Below are 23,142 nucleotides of genomic sequence, written 5' to 3'. Positions count from 1 at the left end.
CCACAAGACCCTACAGAGGATCAGCAGGGTCTTCACCGTTTCCCACCCCCATTTCTGACATTCACCAGGAGCATTGCAGACAAAGTGCCCAATAACGTTCTCGAGGATCGCCATCACCCATCCCACAATCTGTTTGTGGGATGGAGGTACAGGAGTGTCAGGACTAGGACTGACAGACTGGGTAACAGCTACTTCACCAGGCTGTGAGATTAATGAATACCCTCCCACTGAGGTCTCATCACTAGATCAGCGTGCTGTTTACTATTTACCTGTGCTGAATGCATTTTGAATTGTATGAGCTTATTATAGCAATATTTTGATTTGTGTGCTGTGTGTGATGTATGTTTTGTGGATGCACCATGGTCCGGAGGAATGTTGTTTCATTTGGTTGCATATCTACAGTAGTGGGCTTCACAGCTGAACAGGTGAGAAAACAGCTGAAACGTCTCCACCCAAGCAAGGCTGCAGGCCCGGATGGTGTCAGCTCCAGGGTGCTTAAAGCCTGTGCCCCCAGCTATGTGCAGTACTTCACCGTCTTCAACCTGAGCCTGGGTCTCCAGAGGGTTCCTGTGCTGTGGAAGACGTCCTGCCTCGTCCCTGTACTGAAGACGCCGCGCCCCAGTGGCTCCAATGACTACAGACAGGTGGCATTGACCTCGCACATCATGAAGACCCTGGAGAGACTTGTTCTAGAGCAGCTCTGGCCTATGGTTAGGCCACACTTAGACCCCTCCAGTTTGCCTACCAGCCCCGACTAGGAGTTGAGAATGCCATCGTCTACCTGCTGAACCGTGTCTACGCCCACCTGGGCAAGCTGGCGAGCACTGTGAGGGTCATGTTTTTTAACTTCTCCAGTGCATTCAACACCATCCACCCTGCTCTGCTGGGTGAGAAGCTGACAGTGATGCAGGGGGATGCTTCCCTGGTGTCATGGATTATTGATTACCTGACTGGCAGACCTCAGTACGTGCACATGCAACACTGTGTGTTAGACAGAGTGGTCAGCAGCACTGGGGCTCCACAGGGGACTGTCCTGACTCCCTTTCTCTTCACCATCTACACCTCGGACTTCAACTACTGCACAGAGTCTTGCCATCTTTAGAAGTTTTCTGATGATTCTGCCATAGTTGGGTGCATCAGCAAGGAAGATGAGGCTGAGTACAGGGCTACGGTGGGAAACTTTGTCACATGGTGTGAGCAGAATAATCCACAGCTTAATGTGAAAAAGACTAAGGAGCTGGTGATGGACCTGAGGAGGGCTAAGGCACCGGTGACCCCTGTTTCTATCCAAGGGGTCAGTGTGGACATGGTGGAGGATTACAAATACCTGAGGATACGAATTGACAATAAACTGGACTGGTCAAAGAACACTGAGGCTGTCTACAAGAAGGGTCAGAGCCATCTCTACTCCCTGAGGCGACTGAGGTCCTTTGACATCTGCCGGACGATGCTGAGGATGTTCTACGAGTCTGTGGTGGCCAGTGCTATCAAGTTTGCTGTTGGGTGCTGAGGCAGCAGGCTGAGGGTAGCAGACACCATCAGAATCAACAAACTCATTCGTAAGGCCAGTGATGTTGTGGGTGTGGAACTGGACTCTCTGACGGTGGTGTCTGAAAAGAGGATGCTGTCCAAGTTGCGTGCCATCTTGGACAATGTCTCCCATCCACTCCATAATGTACTGGTTAGGCATAGGAGTACATTCAGCAAGAGACTCATTCCTCCGAGATGCAACACTGAGCATCATAGGAAGTCATTCCTGCCTGTGGCCATCAAAATTTACAACTCCTCCCTCGGAGTGTCAGACACCCTGAGCCAATAGGCTGGTCCTGGACTTATTTCCACTTGGAATAATTTACTTATTATTATTTAATTATTTGTGTTTTTATATTGCTATATTTCTACGCTATTCTTGGTTGGTGCAACTGTAACGAAACCCAGTTTCTCTCAGGATCAATGAAGTATCTCTGTCTGTCTGTCAAGAGACAATAAACTTGAATTTGAGATGAAGGATCTCAACCCAAATACCGATTGTCCTTGTCGCTGCATAGATACTGCCTGACTTGCTGAATTTCCTGCAGTATCTTTTGTGTTGCTCCAGATACCAGCATCTGCAGTCCAAATTGAGAATGCCTCCAAATTGTGCCTGAACTTTGTGTCTAGCTGGACCTCTAGGAAGGGAGAGAGACACGGTTTGGACAAAGTCCTGAATAAAGGACTTCAAAATATAAATTGTCTATTCTCATCCATAGATTCTTCCTGACTTGCTAAGTTCCTCCAGCATGTTTTGTGTGTGTGTTTTGCTTAAGGTTTCCAGCACCTGCAGAATCTCTTGTGTTTATTGATGTGGTAATTCTTTTTGTTACTGTCCATGACAGTACAGTAGTGTAAGTGGTTAGCACAAGTCTTTACCATACCAGCGACCGAGGTTCAATGAAGGGTTTTGGTCCGAAATGTCATCACTACCTCCTCCCATAGATGCAGTCTGGCCTGCTGAGTTCTGCCAGCATTTTGTGTTTTTATTTATTTCCAGCATCTGCAGATTCACATGTGTTGCCTTTCAGTTCCTGCTGCTGCCTGCAAGGAGTTTGTACGTTCTTCCCATGACCATGTGAATTTCTTCTAAAATATGTATCTAAGACTTTTGCAAAGTACTGTGCTTATCAACAGGGAGCAGAGAGCAGGTTTGTAAATCTGTCCGGGGCAATGGATGTTGGAAATGGCAAGGGTGGAAGGGTGTGGGACAGGTGACAGAGGAGGAGTGTTGGGTCAGAGGGTGGCTCAGGTGCAGGTACACCTAGCCCAGAGACACCAGGCAACGTCATTTGATTCCAAACAATTGGTTTATTGATCATTACGGAAGGTCTTTCAGGTGCTCCCCTCTCCCCTTTTTTCAACCGTGATTCCCATATCCCTGCCCCCTTCCCACTCTCAGTCTACAATAGAGGCCCATATTAGAATGAGGTTTATCATCACTCACATATGTCATGAAATTTGTTTTATTATTGTGACAGCAGTGCAGTGCAATGCATAAAATTCCTACAGTACTGTGCAAAAATTCTAGCTATAGGCTTTGTGGCAAAGTTTGCAGATGATATAAAGTTAGGTGTAGGGGTAGGTAGTGCTGAGGAAGCAATGCCATTGCAGAAGGAATCAGACAAAATGGAAGAATGGGCAAAAAATGGCAGATGGAATACGGAGTTGGGAAATGTATAATAATGCATTTTAGTAAAAGGAACAAAAGTGCAGGATATTATCTAAATGGGGAGAAAATTCAAACATCAGAGGTACAAAGAGACTTGGGAGCCCTTGTGTAAGACTCCTGGAAGGTCAATTCACAGTTTGGGTCTGCAATTAAGAAGGCAAGTGCAATGTTGGCATTTATTTCAAGGAGAATAGAATATAAAATGAAGGAGATGATGCACTAATCAGGCCACACTTGGATATTGTCAGTAGTTTGATATCCATAGCTCAGAAAGGATATGTTCTCTTTGGAGAGAGTCCAGAGGGGGTTCACAATGATGACTCTGGGAATGAAGGTGTTAACATATGAGGATTGTTTGGCAGCTTTGGGCCTGTACTTACTGGAATTTAGAAGAATGCGTGGGGATCTCATTGAAACCTACTGAATGTTGAAGGGATTAGATAAGGTGGATGTGGAGAGGATGTTTCCTATGGTGGGGTTGTCCGGAACTAGAAGGCATAGCTTCAAATTTGAGGGGTGACCGTTTAGAACGGAGATGAGGAGAAATTTTTGGAATTTGTGGAATGCACTGCCTCAGACTGCGGTGGAGGCCAAGTCCATGGGTATATTCAAAGCCAAAGTTGATAGTTCCCTGATTGATCAGGGCATCAAAGTTTATGGCGAGAAGGTAGGTGTATAGGGTTGAGTGGGGTCTGGGATCAGCCATGATGGAATTGCAGAGCAGACTTGATGGGCTGAATGGCCTAATTCTGCTTCCATATCGTGTGGCCTTGTATGTGCCCAAGACTTTTGCACAATACTGCAGACTTGCCTATTTTGAAATTCAGCTCCCATTTTCTCCTTTACAATAGTGTAGTAATTATTGCACCTGGGTACAATAATTACTACACTATTGTACCCAGGTTTGAGGAAGAATGTTTTGTAAATAAATGGATTAAGTTTTCTTTCTTTTCTTAATTGAGCCATGTTGTGAATTATCAGTGGTTTTGATATTAGACAAGTCAACTGAAGGTTTGTGATGTGGGCCAAACTTGAAGCTTCTTTGCCCTAGACCAGCACTCATTGTGTTATTCAGAGCCTCCTCTACTTGAAGGAAATGCTGAGAGAGTTGAGCATCTTGCTCTGTTTTGGCTATGAGAAATGTTAAATATTATTGAATGCATATCTGAAATGGATTTAAAAGGAATGTAATTTTCTCTGCTTTATATTTGTAATAGTTTTGAACATCAGTTCTCATTTGAGGATTGTTAGTGTTATAAAACTGATGATTTTTTCTTTGAAATATATGCCTTCATTGACATTTTAAAACAGAAATCTCATCAGGTGGAAAAGCTTTAAATTAATCCCTCAGTAAGAAGTATCATTTGATGAATGAAAAGTATTAAGTCTTTTTCAGAAAATTGGTTGTTATCATGTTTTGGATTATGACCATGATGTTTATGCTTGGCAAAAACTGAGCCATTCAAACTTCTCGTGGTTTGTGTTAAATCTCTCAGAAAAAAATAGTGTGTGAATAAATACATTGCTTTTTTTCCAAGATGAATTTATCCCATTAATCCTGTTCTATTTCCAGAGCAAGTCATTTAATTTCATCATGAAGTTCATCATTATGTACCTCTGCAGCAGGTACTTAAAATCTTTTGTTACCACGTTAAGAGCTGCTTTCTCCTCCCTTTGCAGTTATTTTATGATGATAAATAACAGTTTTCTGCATGAACTTCATGACTCAAGCATAGAAGCAGCAAGCTGCTCTCACTTAGGCCATCATTTGCCCAAGGATAGATGATTAACCGCAAAATAGGCTAATAAACTAACGATTGGTGATGCGACTTTTGTATTTGCACAGTTTGTCTTTTGCACATAGGTTTGTCAGTCCGTTTTGAGAAGTCTTTCACTTATTCTATTATATTCCTTTGTTCTACTGTGAATGCCTGCAAGAAAATGACTTTCAGAGTAGCAAACAATGACATAGATGTACATTAATAATAAATTTACTTTGAACTTTAAAGCCGAAAAGTTCCCAGTGTAAGCTTTGCTTTCATATATTCTGCAGAAAAGCTTTGTCATGGAAATTTTAAAATCCAAGCTGATTTCAACATGGAACACATCTGCTAGGTATTAAATAATAACCATGGAAAATCAGAAATGCTTAGGATATGTTTTCATTGAAGTATGTGTATTGTGTTTATTTTATAACAGAAATAAACAGATATTAAGATTTTAGCCTTCATATGGAAGATATTTTCACCTATTTCACTTTCCAGAAGTCATTTACTCCTTAATAGGAATTATTCTTTAGATTCAAATGATTTTCAATCAATGCAGATCAATCATTGAGTTTGTACAATGAATGTTGATACAAAATCTAATTGACTGAGAAGAATGATTGTACCTTAAGTTTATGCCATCTTCAATTTATGTCTATGCAACTATAAATACTGCAAGTGTAGTTACTTAATCATGACCAGAAGTGATGCGCAGTTTATTTTTGTTCCTCATAGTCAAAAATCATTAAGGTCAATTATTTTTCTTTGGGAGCAGCTTATTCTGGAATAAATAATTGATTAAAGCGGAACTATTTTGGTCTGTATGTAATTAAAATCATCATAATAATCTCAACATTCAGGCAACCTCACTGTACATATTTTAATAATAAATGCAAAATGCTAAAAATAGCATTGCACAGTTGAAAGGAAAAGGAATGGAATTTGTACTGGCCTTACAAGTTCTAACACATTCCATTGTTTTACTTGGTGTTTCAGTTCATACTAACCTATATGTTAAGTAAGTATTGGATGGTCATATGAGCAGCTGGTGTATATCACAAGTCCTGGTTGTGCAACCACTGACTCCAGGCAGACGATCTCTGAAGTATTAATAATGGCTGGTGTCACCAGTCTTGTAAAGATGCTGCCCAGAAGAAGGCAATGACAAACCATTTGTCAAGAACGATCATGGTCATTGAAAGAATGAACGATATGTTAAATATATGGGATTTTATTTTTTTATTTTATAGATACGGCATTATTACAGGTGCCTGAATGCCCATATTAAATACATAGTTATTCCAGAATAAGCTGCTCTCAACTAAACATAATTGACCTCAGTGAGGCGCTTCTAGCCCAATGAGCTTGTATTGCCTGATTATACCCTTGTGACTAATGAACCGGCTAACCCATTGAAGCACCCAGAGGAAACACATGTGGTCACAGGGAGAACATACAAGCTCCTTCTAGCCGTGAAATTGAACCTGGGTTGCTGACGCTGTAATACTGTTATGATAATAGCTACACTGCCACACAGCTTTGTTTTGTTCATACATGAGAAACTTGTCCCATAGAGGTGCACGTACTCACTCACTCACCACCACCGCTTTATTATTTCCTGACAGTCACCTTATGTACAGACAGTCTCTGCCTGGATCACTTTATGTACTTACAATTAATTTATGTATGTAATTTTGTGTATTTAAATTTATTGTTTTCTTCATTATTGGGTTCTTTATATTATTGTGTGTTTTTTTTCGCACTGCGTCGGATCCAGAGGAACAATTATTTTGTTGTTCTTTTTACTTGTGTACTGGAAATGACATTAAACCATCTTGAATACCCATACTCAAATACTGGCTCTCTGGGCATGGATAGGCTTGCAATGTTTGCTGCTGGAGACATCTGTTTTTTTTCACTATTTACATGTAATGCCTGATATAAATGGTAAGGAATAATAGGTAACCAGAATGCCCTTGGGTATACTTTTCATGATAACCTTCATGGCATTGGTTACTTCAGCAAGCTGTGAAAATGGGATGAAGCACTGTCAGGCCTGTACTGTCTGTAGAGTACTTGGACATCTGCACTGGCAAATCCCATGGATACTTACTGCCCATTATGCCACCGACGTTTAGGGCTGCACTGAAGGTCCTCCATCTCTGTCTGCGCTTGGTCATCTTAGCTGTTGTGCCCCAGGTGTGGTTCAGGGTCCTCATTTTTGCCCCCTACAGTACGAGCCTCTAGAAGATCCTCCATATTTTCTGCCCAAGATCTCCAGTACAGTGCCAGGTTGTCTTTCGTCTCCCACATTTCCTCCACCCTTCAGTGGTCCAATGAAGTGCTGTTTTGACGATGGAGTTGGTCTCACTACCTATCATGTGCCCAATCCATCTCCAACATTTCCTCATGATCTTTGTGGCCATGAAGGAGTAGGGACTGGTTGGAGATCTTTCTTGTACAGATAATATGGGGATCTTCTGGAGGCTTGTGGTGTGGAATGACAACAGCTTGGCAAGGTCCCTCTCTGTCACGTGGACCAGAGTACAGCTTCATCTTGGTGTGGATGATGTACTTGGTTGATCGCCATATGTTGCTCATTAATCTGAAGATGTCTCTAGCTTTGAGTCTGCACTGGGTGCCGTCCTTGGTCCCACCATCCTGCCGAATGATGCTGCCCAGGTAAGTGTGGATACAACATCATGATTGGTAAGCTACAGGACTAATGAATGGGTCTAGATCTTTACCCCACCAATGAGCTCAACTCACACCTCTGCAGCCAAGGTAAGTTGATTGAAGGAATTTAATAAATATGGAATTAAAGGGGGAAAAAATCACAAGTATTCAGTGGCCACTTTATTTGGTATATCTGTACACCTGCTTGTTAATGCAAATATCTAATCAACCAATCACGTGGCAGCAAATCAATGCATAAAAGCATGCAGACATGGTTAAGTGGTTCACAGTTCTGTGGATAAAACCATCTTTTAATGAGGGAGGTCAGAGGAGAATGGCCAGACTAGTTCAAGCTGACAAGAAGACAACAGTAACTCAAGTAAACACACATTACAGAAATAGTGTGCAGAAGAGCGCCTCTAAATGCAAAATGTGTTGAACCTTGAAGTGGATGGATTACAGCAGAAGACCATGAACATAACACAGTATCCACTTTATTAGGTACAGGAGATAACTTTTTTTAAAAAAAAGTGGCCACTGAGTGTGTGTCAGTGAAAATAAACCTGATTCTGATTCTGAACTGCTTACAGTTAATTTGAGATAGATAATAATTGGTGATGTTGCCATTAGCAACCACATCTTGTGATCCAATGTTCAAAAATCTTTGGTGTACCCAAAATTTGAATGTTTCAACAAGCCTGAGTTATTTATATAGAGCCACTATAGTAAAGATTTGTCATACTGCAAACATGTGGGGCCATGATGAGATATATACAGCAGTATTGTATATAATACTGACAGCCTTGCTTAAGATGTATACTTGTTGTAAAGGAAGTGTAGTAAAAATTCTGCAAACTTGTTCTTCAGAAGGCAGGTCTGTCATGTGAGCAGAGATTAGCAAGGTTTCTTCTCTAGAGTTTAGAAAAATCACAGGTGACCTCATTTGAAAATTCCAGAATTGTTAAAGTGCTTCACTGTAAATTCAGGAGGAATGATTTCCTTAGCTAAACAGACAAGAACTAATGGTTACAGCCTCGTATAAGAACAGAACAGTACAGAGCAAGACCAAATCCTTCAGTCTACCAAGTCCGTTACAAACTTAATATGAATCAAACTAATCCTATCTACCCACATGTAGTCCGTCTATGTTCCCTGTCACAACAACAACCTCTTACTCAATGTCAACAAGACCAAGGAGCTGATTATTAACTTGTGGAGAAGGAAACCAGAAGTCCATGAGCCAGTCCTCATCAGCAAGGGTCAGAGGTTGAGAGGGTCGGCGACTTTAAATTCCTCGGTGTTATTTTGGAAAACTGTCCGGGGCCCAGCACGTGAGTGCAATTATGAAGAAAGCACAGCAGCACCTCTACTTCCTTAGGAGTTTGCAAAGATTCAGCATGACGTCTAAAACTGTGATAAACCTTTATAGATGTGTGTTCGAGAGTATATTGACCGGCTGCATCACAGCCTGATATGGAAAACCTAAGCCCTTGAACAGAAAATCCTACAAAAAGTAGTGGATATGTCCTAGTCCATCACTGGTAAAGCCCTCCTCACCATTGAGTACATCTACACAGAGTGCAGATGCAGGAAAGCAGCATTCATTATCAGGGACCCACACCACCCAAGGCATGCTCCCTTATCGCTGCTGCTATCAGGAATAAGGTACAGGAGCTTCAGGACTCGTGTCACCAGGTTCAGGAAGCTATTACCCTTCAACCATGAGTCTCTTGAACCAAAGGGGATAACTTCTCTTGCTTCATCACTGAAATGTTCCCACAAACTATGGACTTACTTTCAAGGACTCTTCATTTCATGGTCTCGTTATTTATTTGTTCATTAATTATCTTTTTTTCTTTGTATTTGCACATTGGTTTGGTCTTTGATTCTATTATGGTTATTGGATTTATTGAGTATGCCTGCAAGAAAATTAATCTTAGGACTGTACTGTATATGGTGACATACATGTACTTTATACTCACTTTGGTAATAAACTTACTTTGATCATGTTTCTGTCTAAATGTCTTTTAAATATTGCGATCATATCTGCTTTATTACCTACCCTGACCTAGTGTAGTTGCTTACTGCACATTGTGTTTTTTTTTTTAAATCTTAGAAACATAGAAAATAGGTGCAGGAGTAGGCCATTTGGCCCTTCGAGCCTGCACCGCCATTCAGTATGATCATGGCTGATCATCCAACTCAAAACCCTGTACCTCCTTTCTCTCCATACCCTTTAGCCACAAGGGCCATATCTAACTCCCTCTTAAATATAGCCAATGAACTGGCCTCAACTGTTTCCTGTGGCAGAGAATTCCACAGATTCACCACTCTCTGTGTGAAGAAGTTTTTCCTCATCTCGGTCCTAAAAGGCTTCCCCTTTATCCTTAAACTGTGACCCCTCATTCTGGACTTCCCCAACATCGGAAACAATCTTCCTGCATCTAGCCTGTCCAACCTCTTCAGAATTTTATATGTTTCAATAAGATCCCCTCAATCTTCTAAATTCCAGTGAATATAAGCCTAGTCGATCCAGTCTTTCTTCATATGAAAGTCCTGCCATCCCAGGAATCAATCTGGTGAACCTTCTTTGTACTCCCTCTTGCTTCATAAATCTTTAAACTTCCCCCCCCCCCCCATCACCTTAAACATGTGTCATCTATTATTTTATATTTCTAATCTGAAGAAATAGTCTCTAATTACCTACTACTATTTGTGCCTCTCATTTTTATCAGCTCATCCCTTTGCCTCAATGCTCCACAGAAAACCATCCAAGCTTTTCTAGTATCTCCACATTGTTAATATGCTCCATCCCTGAAACTCTTCAGCATCCTCTCCACAGCCTCCCGATTCCTCCTGCAGAGTGGTGACTAGAACTACACACAAAAGGGAGAGATGAACTGGAGAATGAGCAGCAACAGGTCTGAAATGGGTGCCGAGGATTTAAGAGGTGTAGAGAAAGCACATGGACAGTGGAATGGGCTAACTGGGAGAGAGGTGAGCAATGGAGCTGAGGTGAATAGGGACCAATAGAGAGGTTGAGGCAGACAGAGGAAAAGGAATTGGAGGTGGATTGAGTGCGGTAGGGAAGCAGAGGAAATGACCATGTGCAAGATCATGTGTCTGTATGCATCGAGAGTGAGTACTCAGAGCATGTCTGTGTGCCTACTGAATATATAGCAATGCCTGGTCTCCAGTTGCCTCGGGCCTCCTTGGCATTGATCCAAGACCTCCCTCTAGAGTATGTGATAGTTATTCCACATTACAAGGTCATGTGGAAGCCTACCACCTCTCTTTGGTGGAAACGTCACATTTTGATTTCAAGCCAAATAAATGAGAATCCAGTTCTAATTTCAGGTCCATCTCTAAAGTATCCCACCTCCATGTCTGTAGTGAGATGCTGAAGATGTTCTATAGGTCAGTTGTGGAGAGCGCCCTCTTCTTTGTGGTGGCGTGTTGGGGAGGCAGCATTAAGAAGAGGGACGCCTCACGTCTTAATAAGCTGGTAAGGAAGGCGGGCTCTGTCGTGGGCAAGGTACTGGAGAGTATAACATCGGTAGCAGAGCGAAGGGCGCTGAGTAGGCTACGGTCAATTATGGAAAACCCTGAACATCCTCTACATAGCACCATCCAGAGACAGAGAAGCAGTTTCAGCGACAGGTTGCTATCGATGCAATGCTCCTCAGACAGGATGAAGAGATCAATACTCCCCAATGCCATTCGGCTTTACAATTCAACCGCCAGGAGTAAGATATGTTAAAGTGCCGGGGTTAGGACTCAATGTATTAAGTAAAGTACTTAAGAACTTTTTAAAAGCTATTATTAATGCTTTTTGAGAGAGTGATTTAGATGCATATCATATTTTTACTGAGTTAAGTATTGTATGTAATTAGTTTTGCTACAATAAGTGTATGGGACATTGGAAAAAATGTTGAATTTCCCCATGGGGATGAATAAAGTATCTATCTATCTTCAATTTCTCCCTAACCCTGATCCTCCTACACCTAACTTGCCCCTCCCATATCATCCTGTTTCTCCCTCAACTCACTCCATCTGCCCATCACCCACACATTCCTCGCCCTACTGTTCCCATCCGCCCTCACCCGATCTGCCATACTTGGTTCCATGTTCCGCTTTCCTTACCTGTCAGACTCCATCATCTACAGCCCTTTGCTGCCTCTGCCTTTCACCTTATAGCCTCTATCACCATTTCCTTCCCCACCTATAAATATTCTATCACTTGGCAACTCTTCCTCCACCCTTCCCCTCCTCGTCGGATACTGGCTATCTGCCATCTTTCAGTCTGTGTGTAGAGTCTTGACTCAAAACATCAACCGTCCATTTCCCTCCACACGAAACCCTGGAGAAATGCGGAAGGTCGGGCAGGGAAATGAATGGCCTGACTGTTGAGTTCCTCCAGCAGACTGCTTTTATTTGTGAGACACAAACGGACTTACGGACAAGAAGGACGGTGGGGGGGGGGGGGGGGGGAGGGAGGACAGACAGACCCTAGAGAAACTTGGCACATCGGACATCATCTAAGGAGCAATATAACCCTTGACATTTTGAGCTGACTGTTCATTTATCTCCTTGGATGCTGCCTTACCTGCTGAAGCAGGAAATACAGGAACAATTACTACTCTATTGCCATCAGGCTCCTGAACCGGCCTGGATAACCTCAATTCTGAACTGATTTCCACAACCTATGGACATCTTCTCAGGACTATTTTTTTTCATTTGCACACTTTGTCTCATTTTTTACATTGGTTGTCAATGTTTGTGCATAGGTTTTCATAAATTATATTGTATTTCTTTATTTGTCGGTAAATGTCTGCAGGAAAATGAATCTAGAGGTAGTGCTTTCCTTGGCAGTTGTTTTTGTACTTCGATAATAAATTGGCTTTTGAGTTCCTGCAGCGCTCGGAGCGCCTGTCTCTCGGTTGTGCTCGTCGCTTGCAGTGGCGCTGTCGCCAAGCTAGTTGGCGCTGCGTCGCGTATCTCCGGCGTCCGGCGCTCACATCCGCTGCGGCTGCGACGGGCTCCATTTATCGATCGGAGGGTGAGATCAACGGTGGGATAACCGAGCGGAAGCCTTCAGCCCTTCACCTCCCGGTGCCAGCAGCAGGATCGTCCGCTTGCTCTCCGCACCATGGCGGACAACGGCAGCCGTTATCAGGCGGTGAGTGGTCACCCGGCCCAGTGAACGGTGCCCGAGGAGGGTTGGGTCTGTGGCCCCGAGCGTGGAGGGAAGGCACCGGCGAGATTGCCCAGCAACCCCGAGGCTCTTACGTCGTCCGCTGGGCCTGGGCCTCATCCTCTTATAAAATAGATTGGAGCTGAATAATTAAGCTGGGACTGGAAAAGACTAATACCAGTCGTGGCATCGGGTTTAATAGCCAGTTGTCAATTACTAATGTAAAATGATAGGAATCAAACTGACTACGTTTGTTAGATTATGTATCAGAAACAAAGAAACGGACTGAGCCCTTTTCTGTTACAGGCAACATTCATCGTTGGAAGTTACAGTCGTACGATTTGTTTGTAGAATAGCTCATGGTATTCTTGAAGGCCCGTTTATAGATGAGGTCTTATCTTTCCGAGACGTGAGCCCTATTTTCAGTTGACAGGGCCGAATCAAGGTTTCGTTAAATTCAGCGGGACTGAACGTGGTGTCAACATCGGAGGGCACTGAAAAGAATGTCGCTGAGAACCAGGAAAGCGGTTTGAAATTGTTAAAAAAAAATAGATTTTACCTTTGAGGGTGACCTACATTAAGATATTGCATATTGGGTGGTTGGCACACGAGGTGCATTTCTGACTGAAAACCTGCTTATCACTACCATTGATTGTTTATTACTATCTAAATAGAATGTGATGTTAAGAGATGTGACTAAGTGTCAGTTTGATTTTTTTTAACAAACTGCTTTGAACGAAAGTAACAATATAGTTTTTGGTGAAAGGGCAAATGCTGATCAAAGAGATCCAATAAAAGGTTGTTCATTTACCTGTGTTATAATAATTAACATCTCATTAGATTACTTTTTTGTGTGACAAGGACCAACGTTAGTGTAATAGCTGCACTTTCCCCTGTAAGAAATGAACCCAACCCATGTGTTATCTAAAGGAAATCTGTAACAGTATTAATTTATAGCAAATACTCACTGCTGCTAGGTAGCACAGAACAATAAAATGAATACTGTCAGCACAATTGTATGTGGTCGTTAGGCTGATGACACTTGTGTGATATTGCTACTCCATCTTTCAAGGTGAAATGCTTTGGGTTGTTTCATTTTGATAAAGATACTTTTTTAGAAAAAGATAGTTCCTTAGCAATGAAGAACTTTCCAAACATCAAGAACTTCCTTTACTAGTATGGCTTCACTTGTGTTGCACAATTTATTTTTAAGAAACTTATAAGTTGTTAAGATGTATATATTAACAAAAGAAGAGATTTGGTAAAATTGAGTTAACTGTGAATCCTGTCATTGGTAAAAGCTGTTGTGACTTCTGAAACTTAAAATTAGAGATTGAGTAGAAAAGGATTTAGTTTATTTTGGCTCTAGACCAACAATTACCCCTGGACAAATTGTCACAGCTGTAGAAAGTGCTAAAACTGGAAAGTGAGTTGCCCTTTAAAGAGCTTAGATTTAAAATCTTTAAAGTTGAAAGAGTTCAACGTTTTAATCATCTGAGAAGAATTTCAGAGATGTTAGCAAAGTAAACATCTGACCTTTGCTGTAAGTACAGCATGCACTTATTTCTAAAATGGGTGGGGGGGGGGGGAAGAGTCACATGATTCATTTCTGTTGCTGATTCTGCAGCTTTGGTGCAAGCTTGTGACCAGTTGTGCTTTTTTGCTGGAAACTTGCTGTTAAATGTAAATGATGTGAATATCACCCAGTGCAAAGGAGAAGTTCTTTATTGTCAACATCTGTAAATGCATGAAAAGAAATGAGCGTACGATTGGGATAGGGAAGCATTTTCATGATGCTTGAAATTCTACAAATTTCAACGTAGTATGATAGAAATCTTAAATGTATGAGATTCTGCAGATGATGAAAATCCAGAGTAACACACACAAAATGCTGGAGGAACTTGAGGTCAAAAATAAACATTTGGCATTTTGGGCCAAGACCAGAATAAGAAGGTGGGGGGGAGGAGAAAGATTACAAGCTGGAAGGTGATAGAAATCTGCTTGGAAATATCACAATCAGGTTTAATATCACTAGCATATGTTGTGAAATTTGTTTTGTGGCAGCAGTACTTTAACTTTTTTTATTATGTATTGTAATGTGTGTGTATATAAAATAAGTAGTGCAAAAATAGAGCAATAAAAAGGTGAGATACTGCACATTCAGAGATTTTTTACGCCTACTTCTGCTCCTATCATAGTACTTTAAAAATGTCTAAGTGCTTCTGTTATTGCACTGATCTATGTCCTGAAACATCCACTCCATTAGTGGTTGGCAGCTCAACTTATTTTGATAGATAATGGACTGTAAGATTAGTTCACAATTAGTGAAGGTACCCCTGGGGAAACCAGCATTTTCTGCTTACTGCTTGTCCCTGTTGCAGAGAATATAGATTTTGCTGTGTGAGTAGAGAAATTTCATTGCTTATTCAGTAATCTTATTCATTGTAATAAATGCAAACAGAAGCAATTCTCATATTATTAGAATTTCAGAAATGATACACATACCATTGCCTAAGAAGGCAATGATTTAACATTTGAGAGAAGAATTTCATCCACTCTCCTCTGCCCAGAATCTTAGATTTGTATCATTGGAAATCCTCCACTAAATGCTTTTCACTTTTCACTTTACAGCCTTTAAGATGATATTTAAAACTTTGTCTTGACCACTCTCCTCCTTGACCTCAAGTGATTTAGTCCCCCAACTTTTTGCTGTATTTTTGTATCCCATCTTGGGGTGTTTTTTTCTTAAGTTGCCTTATAAATGTAGATTGTTTGTTGGGTAATACTGTAGTGGACAAGTCCAACAGGGATTTCCAAAATACTGACCCAGTGATAGTGATAACAAAGGTTAAAAAGAGTTGACTGGGAGAAATTCCCAAAGACCTTTGACATTTAGCCAGTTTGGCAGGTGAACTGAAGGATTTTTTGTAACTTGTTAGTTTAGATTTGAGATTACAATTCTTCACTAAATGCAAAGTTAGAGTATAATTGGTCACAATTATAGATGAGCTTCTATACTTAGTAACATGATCCATCTTGTATGCTGTGAAATTCATTGTTTTGGAGCAGTGCAAAGACATAAAGTTATGATAAGTAACAATAAATAGTGCCAAAATTTTAAAAAAAGACTAACAAGGTAATATTCATAGACTATTCAGAAATCTGATGGCAGAGGAGGAGATGCTGTTTCTGAATTGCTGAGTGTGGTTTTTCAGGCTCCTGTGCCTCCTCCCTGATGGAAGTAATCAGAAGAGGGCATGTCCCAGACAATGAAGATCCTTCGTAATCGATACTGCCTTCCTGAGGAATCACCTCTTGCAGATGTCATCAATACTGCGGAGCATTGTGCCCCAGTTGATTATAATTTTTAAGGAATAGGGATGAATAAAATATGGTTTGAGGACACCAGTACACTGTGGCAATCAAGGGCACTGAATGAATGCAAGATCAGGTGAAAGATAAAGGCCTGAACATTATCTCTCGTTGATGTTGCTCACTTGCTAGGTTGCTCCAGAGCTTTGGTTGCACACAAGAGCATGTCATTCCCATAGCTTTATTTTTGCGTTGGTTTTGCACTGGCCATAGCTGGCATTAGGTTAACGCAGCCTAATGTTTCTTTGTCATTGTTTTCTTAGCTCTCATCAGTATATCCTTTACATATTGCAGTATGACGCCTTCTCTACATTAAAGGATGATGAAGTGCACCCCACCAGTCTTTGCCATTGCATGCCTTCTCAAAGACCTATGTACAACACCATTATTTTATATTTAGTGTTTCAGAACAAGTCAGTTACTAAATGTGGTATTTTTGTTTTGGTCAAAGATGAATATGTCTTAAGCTGGTAGGCATTTGCATTGCATTCTGTACTGGAAATTGGAGATTTTTTTTCTTTTTTCACATTGATTGTAGACTGTGTAATTACTCAAAAGCAAGAAATTCAGCAGATGTTGAAAATCCAAAGCAACACACACAAAACACTGGAGGAACTCAGCAGGTCAGACAGCATCTATGGAAATTGAAATTATCCACAAAGACAACTGCGTCCTGTTGAAGGATTTCAGCCTGAAACAGCAACTGTTTATTGACCTGCTGAGTTCCTCCAACTTTGTGTGTGTGGTTCACAGAAAAGTAGCATTCAATTTCCTAGAAAAGTTTCCCCTCTTCTACCTGCACTCCCCCTCCCCTAGCCAAGACATTTTCATTTCTTCGATGATTTGTTATTATAGGTGTTTTGCTATATGGAACAGGATAATTTTTTTAATAATCCTGGTGATTTGAACTTCAAATTGTGAGGCACTAATGCCTCTCAGAATGCCTACAAGTATTTCTCTTAAGAAAAAATCTGAAGAACTTTATTAACAGTTATTCCCACATTTTTCAACATGTGCAGTTGCATAATTTTTTTGGATTGGGTTTTTCCTTGCATGGCAAATGAGAATTGCATTTGTATTACAAAAACACAGTACGGTCCTAATGAGTAATCTGACAGCAGGCGTCAGTTCTAATGAGTATCTTGACTGCATTTGTGCTGGGTTGCACAGTGGAACAGCAGTTAGCATTGTTCTCTCACTGTTTTAGAGACCTTGGTTTGATCCCTATTATAGATGTTGCCACTGTATGCATGTTTTCATGATCATGTTGAGGTGCTGTGGTGCCCTGGTTTCCTCTACATCCTAAAGCTGTACTGCTATTTGAATTGGATACTAAGTTGCCTGTTAGAATAGGTAATTGGCACAAAAATCAAAGGGGAGCTGATTGATGAGTGGGAGAATAATTGACAGCATAAAGAGAAATGGAAAGGAAGAATGCTACTGATGGGGTTGTTTTGTTGGGAGTCTGTGTGAACTTAACTGGTTGGCTTCCTTGTGTGCCAGAGTAACTATGTGTGAAACCAGTAGTTTTAATTGTCCTGTGGCTTTCTTTCACATATACTTTCTGTAAATTTCAAAACAAAGCATGGGACAAGGATGCATTTCTTGGTTTTGTTCAGAATCAGCTTGTATGACAAAAAATGGAATTCGCTTAAATGTCTGGAGAGGAATTAAACACCATTCTTTCAGCCAGCTGTTGTACATTTTGTTGGGCATCATTTTTAATACACCGTTTGATAAAAATAATTTAACATGAGTCAGTCAAAGAAACAATTTGATAATAGAACAACCACCAGTGGCACAATTCCAATTAAGTTTACTTGTAAATAAAAGGCCTGAACAGTATTTTTGGCAAAATGCATAAAATTTCAATTGAAAGAATTGGTGTGGGGTAATTTTGTTGCCACTGAGCTTAATAATCACAAATTGTCCAATATTACACTGTATTTGCAATAGCATGCATTCTGCAGGATGCACATTTGCAGTTCAATAAGGTCTCAAGTCTGCCTCAATAAAACCGGCAGCCACCTTGTGTGAGTAAAATCACCTTGATGTTCCCTCCCTGTTACTGTTCCTGAATGTTTCCAGAGAAAATTTTTGTTCATGTGATGTTGAGCGGAAAGAATCATCTCCAGAAGGACTATGCAGTCTCAAGAAGGCCACAGGTTGTTATCTTCTCATGGCAACTAGAGATGGGCAACAAGTATTATAATTGTACATTCCTAGAGAACCACCAAATAAATGTTTCAAAACAGAAATACTGCTAAAAGGACTCCTAGATTTGTTAGTAGTCAAAAAATATTATGATTTTTTCCCCTGCACATCTTTCTTTACCTTGCTGAAGCTGTTGTCTATCAGTCTCCTTTAGACTTTTTTTAAGACAACATTTTTTGATGTGAGCTTTGGTGAAATACCACAAACTGATTGAAATTCAGTGATGTTGCTGACAAGCCAAAATCTGCCCTGTGTTGATATCCCTGGCTGAACGGTCCTGAGAGGGTAATAGTCTATTAAAAAACAACCAAATAAAATTAGCTTTATTTGGTGCATGTACATTGAAACTTGTGTATCATTTGCATCAAATCAAACCAGTGAGGATTGTGCTGGGTAGCCTGCAAGTGTCGTCACGCTTCCAGCACCGACATAGCCAGAGAATGGCGAATCTGTGGAATTCGTTGCAACAGGTGGCTGTGGAGGCCAAGTCATTGGGTATATTTAAGGCAGAGGTTGATGGATTCTTGATTGGTCAGGGCATGAAGGGATACGTGGAGAATGTTGGAAATTGGGACTGAGAGGGGAAATGGATCAGCCGTGATGAAATGGCGAAGCAGACTTGATGGGCTAAATGGCCGAAGTCTGCTCCTATACCTTGTGGTCGTAGGATTTTGTAGGAATCCCAAACTCACTAACTCTAATTGTACATCTTTGGAACGTGGGTGGAAACCAGAGCACTTGGAGGAAATCCATGTGGTCATGGGGAAAATATACAAACTCTTCACAGGCAGCAGCTGGAATTGAACCCTGATTGGTTAACACAGGCTGGTCCTGCAGAGCGATGCATTAACTGCCACACTTGCATGCCTTCCACATCTATTGGTATGGAAACGTTAAACTACCTGTTATATGTTCCTCCTCCCATAGCTTAATGAGTAATATCAAAATCCTGTTGCTATGAAGTCAAAAATGGCATAAGCAGTATTTGCAGAAATAATTTCTGTCCAAAACGGCTTGCATACAAATTTGTCAAAAAGTGCTACCTGCATGCAAACTCAGTAGATCATGGGTTGTTTTCAGTTGGCATGGAGACGGAATGCAGTTGATCTGACATATTTGATTGAACAAGTTAAAATTAACCATAGTTTTGATTGCTAATCACAGTCTATTTCAGCTCAATTGTGAGAATGAGAGGATGAACTTAACTATGATCTTCATCTACCTGACAACATGATTGATAGAGGACATATTGTGCCTGTATCAATCACAATTTCTATTTAATACTACATGTAACATCAAGAAAGGGAAGGGATAACGTTAATTTTGCAATTTGATTCAAGTAAATTGGCCATCTACATTGCAAAAGGGGGGAGGAAAGGAGGTGGTTCTAAGAAAATGTATTGCATTGAAAGTATGTAAGTTGTATTCAAATTGATTTTGCTACATAAGTATTTCCTGAAGTTTGTTTTAAAATTCTGTATTTTAGAGGTATGTTGTTAAAGGTGAATTTTAATTTGTATCTGCTATTTTGTCCATGTAGTTGCAGAATGAGGAAGAGCCTTTGGAAGTGTCAGAATCTGGTGCCGAGGCTGCTCCTCCACCATATAGCAGCATTGCAGTCGAAAGTGCAGGTATGTGGAATGCATAGGAGTTGAAAGGAAAATACTTCCTTCACAATGGGCATGAAATAACTCACCAGCTTTTTTTAAGCTTCAGAATGATGCTTTAAAATTTTGGGAAATATTTGCTCACCATAAACTGAGAACTAGTCTAATTTATTAAATGTTCCTTTAAACCTCTATTTTTTCATATTCAATTAAACCAAGAACCACAGGCTTATGTTGCACCTTCACCTCCCACAATTTCTCAACAAATTTTCATGAAAATGTCCATACAGTAAAATTTCTTTGTGTTCATGTAGGCCTACTGTCACCTACTGTAGATCTTTTCCTCTAATTCAGGCTTTCTCTTCTAATTTTTTGGTGAAGTTTTCAGAGATGATGTCAGGTCTTGCATATAAACTGATAAAGCCTAATTTAACCTCAGTTCCACCTTGGTTGGTCATTTCTACTATGGTTAGCCATCACTTGTCAGACTAAGTATGTATTGTGAGTGTGGTAGAATAGTGGTTAAGCCACTAGGCTAGCATTCAGTTAATCTTGACACTACTGAGCCATGAGCTTAAACCCCGCAATGACAATATGGGGAATTATTCTCCATGTAATTCAATCTGGAAATTTAAAATGTAAGTTTCAGAAATACTACTATGAAATTTCTGGGTTGTTAAATAGAAAATCCAGTTATTTAATCTCCTTTAGGTAAGATTTTTGCCATTCCTACTTGGTTAGGCCTATATGTAATGAATATGTGATTCATTCAGCAATGTTGTAACAGCCTCCACAGTTTACTGTCTTTTGGAGAATAGCAATGAAAGTTGATATTGTCAGCAACATCCACATCTTGACCGAGAATAGGTAAATGAAACTCGTATTGAAAAGTCTACAACAGTTTTCTCCTGTTAGACAGTGTAATTATGTTATTTTTGTGTACTGTGCTTCAAACTTTCCACTGCTTGCAACAAGATTCAAAGTTTCTGGCTCCATGTTTTTCCCCTTATAAAGATAGGGTACTGTCATCCCTGTAACATCATGTTGAGACCTTAAAACCTGGCTTAAACACGTTGAGATCTTACTGTTCCAGTTCTTTGTTAATCATCCTATTTAATGCCACATAACCATGAAGCACATTATCTATCTCACCAGTCATGTTAATATTTCTCATGCTGCTCCCGGCTCACGTATAATGGCTCCTGACATCTGCAATCTGATTTTTTTCTACTCTGATTTGGAGTTTATTGTGTGTTTTGGGCTTTTATTGCATTTTCTGTGCATGGATAAAAATAATTGTGATTTTAAAATGCTGAGCAAAATGTTACTATTTCATCTCTCTACTTCTAACAAAAAATTGCAGACCAGCAGCCTAGATAGAAACCATTCTTTCAGTCAAAAAGATGAAGGCTCTGATGGAAGCAAAAAAAGCATATACTATGGTAGACAGAATATGTGGAAAGAGAAACAGAGTTTACCGGTAATGACTACTTGAGACGTTAACTGTCTTTCCATGGATGTTGGCCGAACCCAATAAGTGCTTATAGCATTTTCTGTTTTAGATTTCCAGCTGTTGTTATTTCCAAAGTATTTGATAAGTTGGTGCAGCTGAATTTCAAGAAGAGAAATATTGAAGAGGGAATTAATTCCTTGATTATGTGCTCTCTCAGTGTTCTTTGCAATAAGTGATTAATACTTGAGTTTGCAACTGCTCCTCTGATTGGAATTATGTGAAGACATTCCTTTTGATAATGAATTGCTTGCAGGTATCTGGTAATCATTGCAATCACTTTTTTCATAAGTTGTAACCTGTTTGTTAAAACAAAAGTATTCTGAATACAACAACACTGAATCAATGCATCCTAGTAACTGTTCATTGTAAAGTGTGAGTGATTCAGGAAAAAGACAAATAAATATTTCTTAAAATATAATCTAAGATGAAAACAAAGTTCTATGTTCTGATTGCTTTGCGAGTTGAGGGACAGTTTGCAATAGATGCCTTTTCCTGGCTGAGCAGCAACTTGGATCTGCTCCAGTTTGCCTACCGGCACAACAGATCCACAGCAGATGCTATTTCATTGGTTCTTCACTCAACCCTGGAGCATCTGGACATATATCAGGCTGCTCTTTATCAGCAACAGCTTGGCATTCAATACCATCATCTCCTCAAAATTAATCAATAAGCTCCAAGACTTGGCCTCAATATCTCCTTGTGCAACTGGATCCTCGATTTCGTCACTTGCAGACCCCAGACAGTTGAAATTAGCAACAACGTCTCCTCCACAGTCTCCATCGGTACAGGTGCACCACAAGGCTGTGTGCTTAGCTCCCTGTCTACTCACTTTGCACCGATGACTGCTCCAATGCTACATTTAAGTTTGCTGTGCCGTAGGCCGAATCAAGGATGGTGACGAGACAGCATATGGGAGGGAGGTTGAAAATCCTGCTGAGTCATGCAACAACAACCACCTTTCACTCAATGTCAACAAGACCAAAGAGCTGATTATTGACTTTAGGAGTAGGAAACGGAAGGTCCATGAGCCAATCTTCATCTGAGGATCAAAGGTGGGAGAGGGTCAGCAACTTTAAATTCCTTGATTGTATCATTTCAGAGGACCTGTCCTGAGCCCAGCACACAAGTGCAATCATAAAGGAGGCATGGTAGCACCCCTACTTAGAAATTTGCAAAGGTTCAGCATGACATCTAATTCTTTGACAAATCTCTATAGATGTGTGGTGGAGAGTATATTTACTGGTTGCATCACAGCCAGTGCCCTGATTGAAAAATACAAAAATTTGGAGATACGGCTCAGTCCATGGGTAAAACCCTCCCCACAACTGAGCACATTTACGTGGAGCAGGAAAGCAGCAACCAACAGGCTTTTCAACCTGTGGGGTCGACCTCACAGTTTATGTATTCGCCATGTTGCTGGCATCAGGTCCTATTGACAGGAAATCCATACACCACAGGTCCAGAGGCCATCTGCAAGTTGGACAAGGGAACTGCCCGTGTAGGCAGTGTCTTCGCCGTATGCACAACTTGCAGTATTCTTCGACCTCCGATTTCATCCAGGGCCCGTAAAACCGGTCTCTGAGCAATCCATAGGTCTT

At 40.7% G+C, this 23,142-nt stretch overlaps 1 protein-coding gene across 1 annotated transcript in view; it reads left to right on the top strand.

Annotated features, from left to right (window-relative positions):
- The first annotated feature begins 12,644 nt into the window (after positions 1-12,644).
- LOC140739232 (NEDD4 family-interacting protein 1) overlaps positions 12,645-23,142 on the top strand; it is a 43,886-nt gene continuing 33,388 nt past the window's right edge. The window contains exons 1-2 of the mRNA XM_073067332.1: positions 12,645-12,823; positions 19,965-20,055. Coding sequence (XP_072923433.1) covers positions 12,794-12,823; positions 19,965-20,055 — 121 coding nt within the window. The 5' untranslated portion in view covers positions 12,645-12,793. The remainder of the gene's footprint in view (positions 12,824-19,964; positions 20,056-23,142) is intronic.

This window comes from Hemitrygon akajei, chromosome 15, assembly GCF_048418815.1.
Source record: "Hemitrygon akajei chromosome 15, sHemAka1.3, whole genome shotgun sequence".
NCBI classification, from domain to species: Eukaryota; Metazoa; Chordata; class Chondrichthyes; order Myliobatiformes; family Dasyatidae; genus Hemitrygon; species Hemitrygon akajei.
This window is presented reverse-complemented; position numbering and strand designations above follow the sequence as displayed.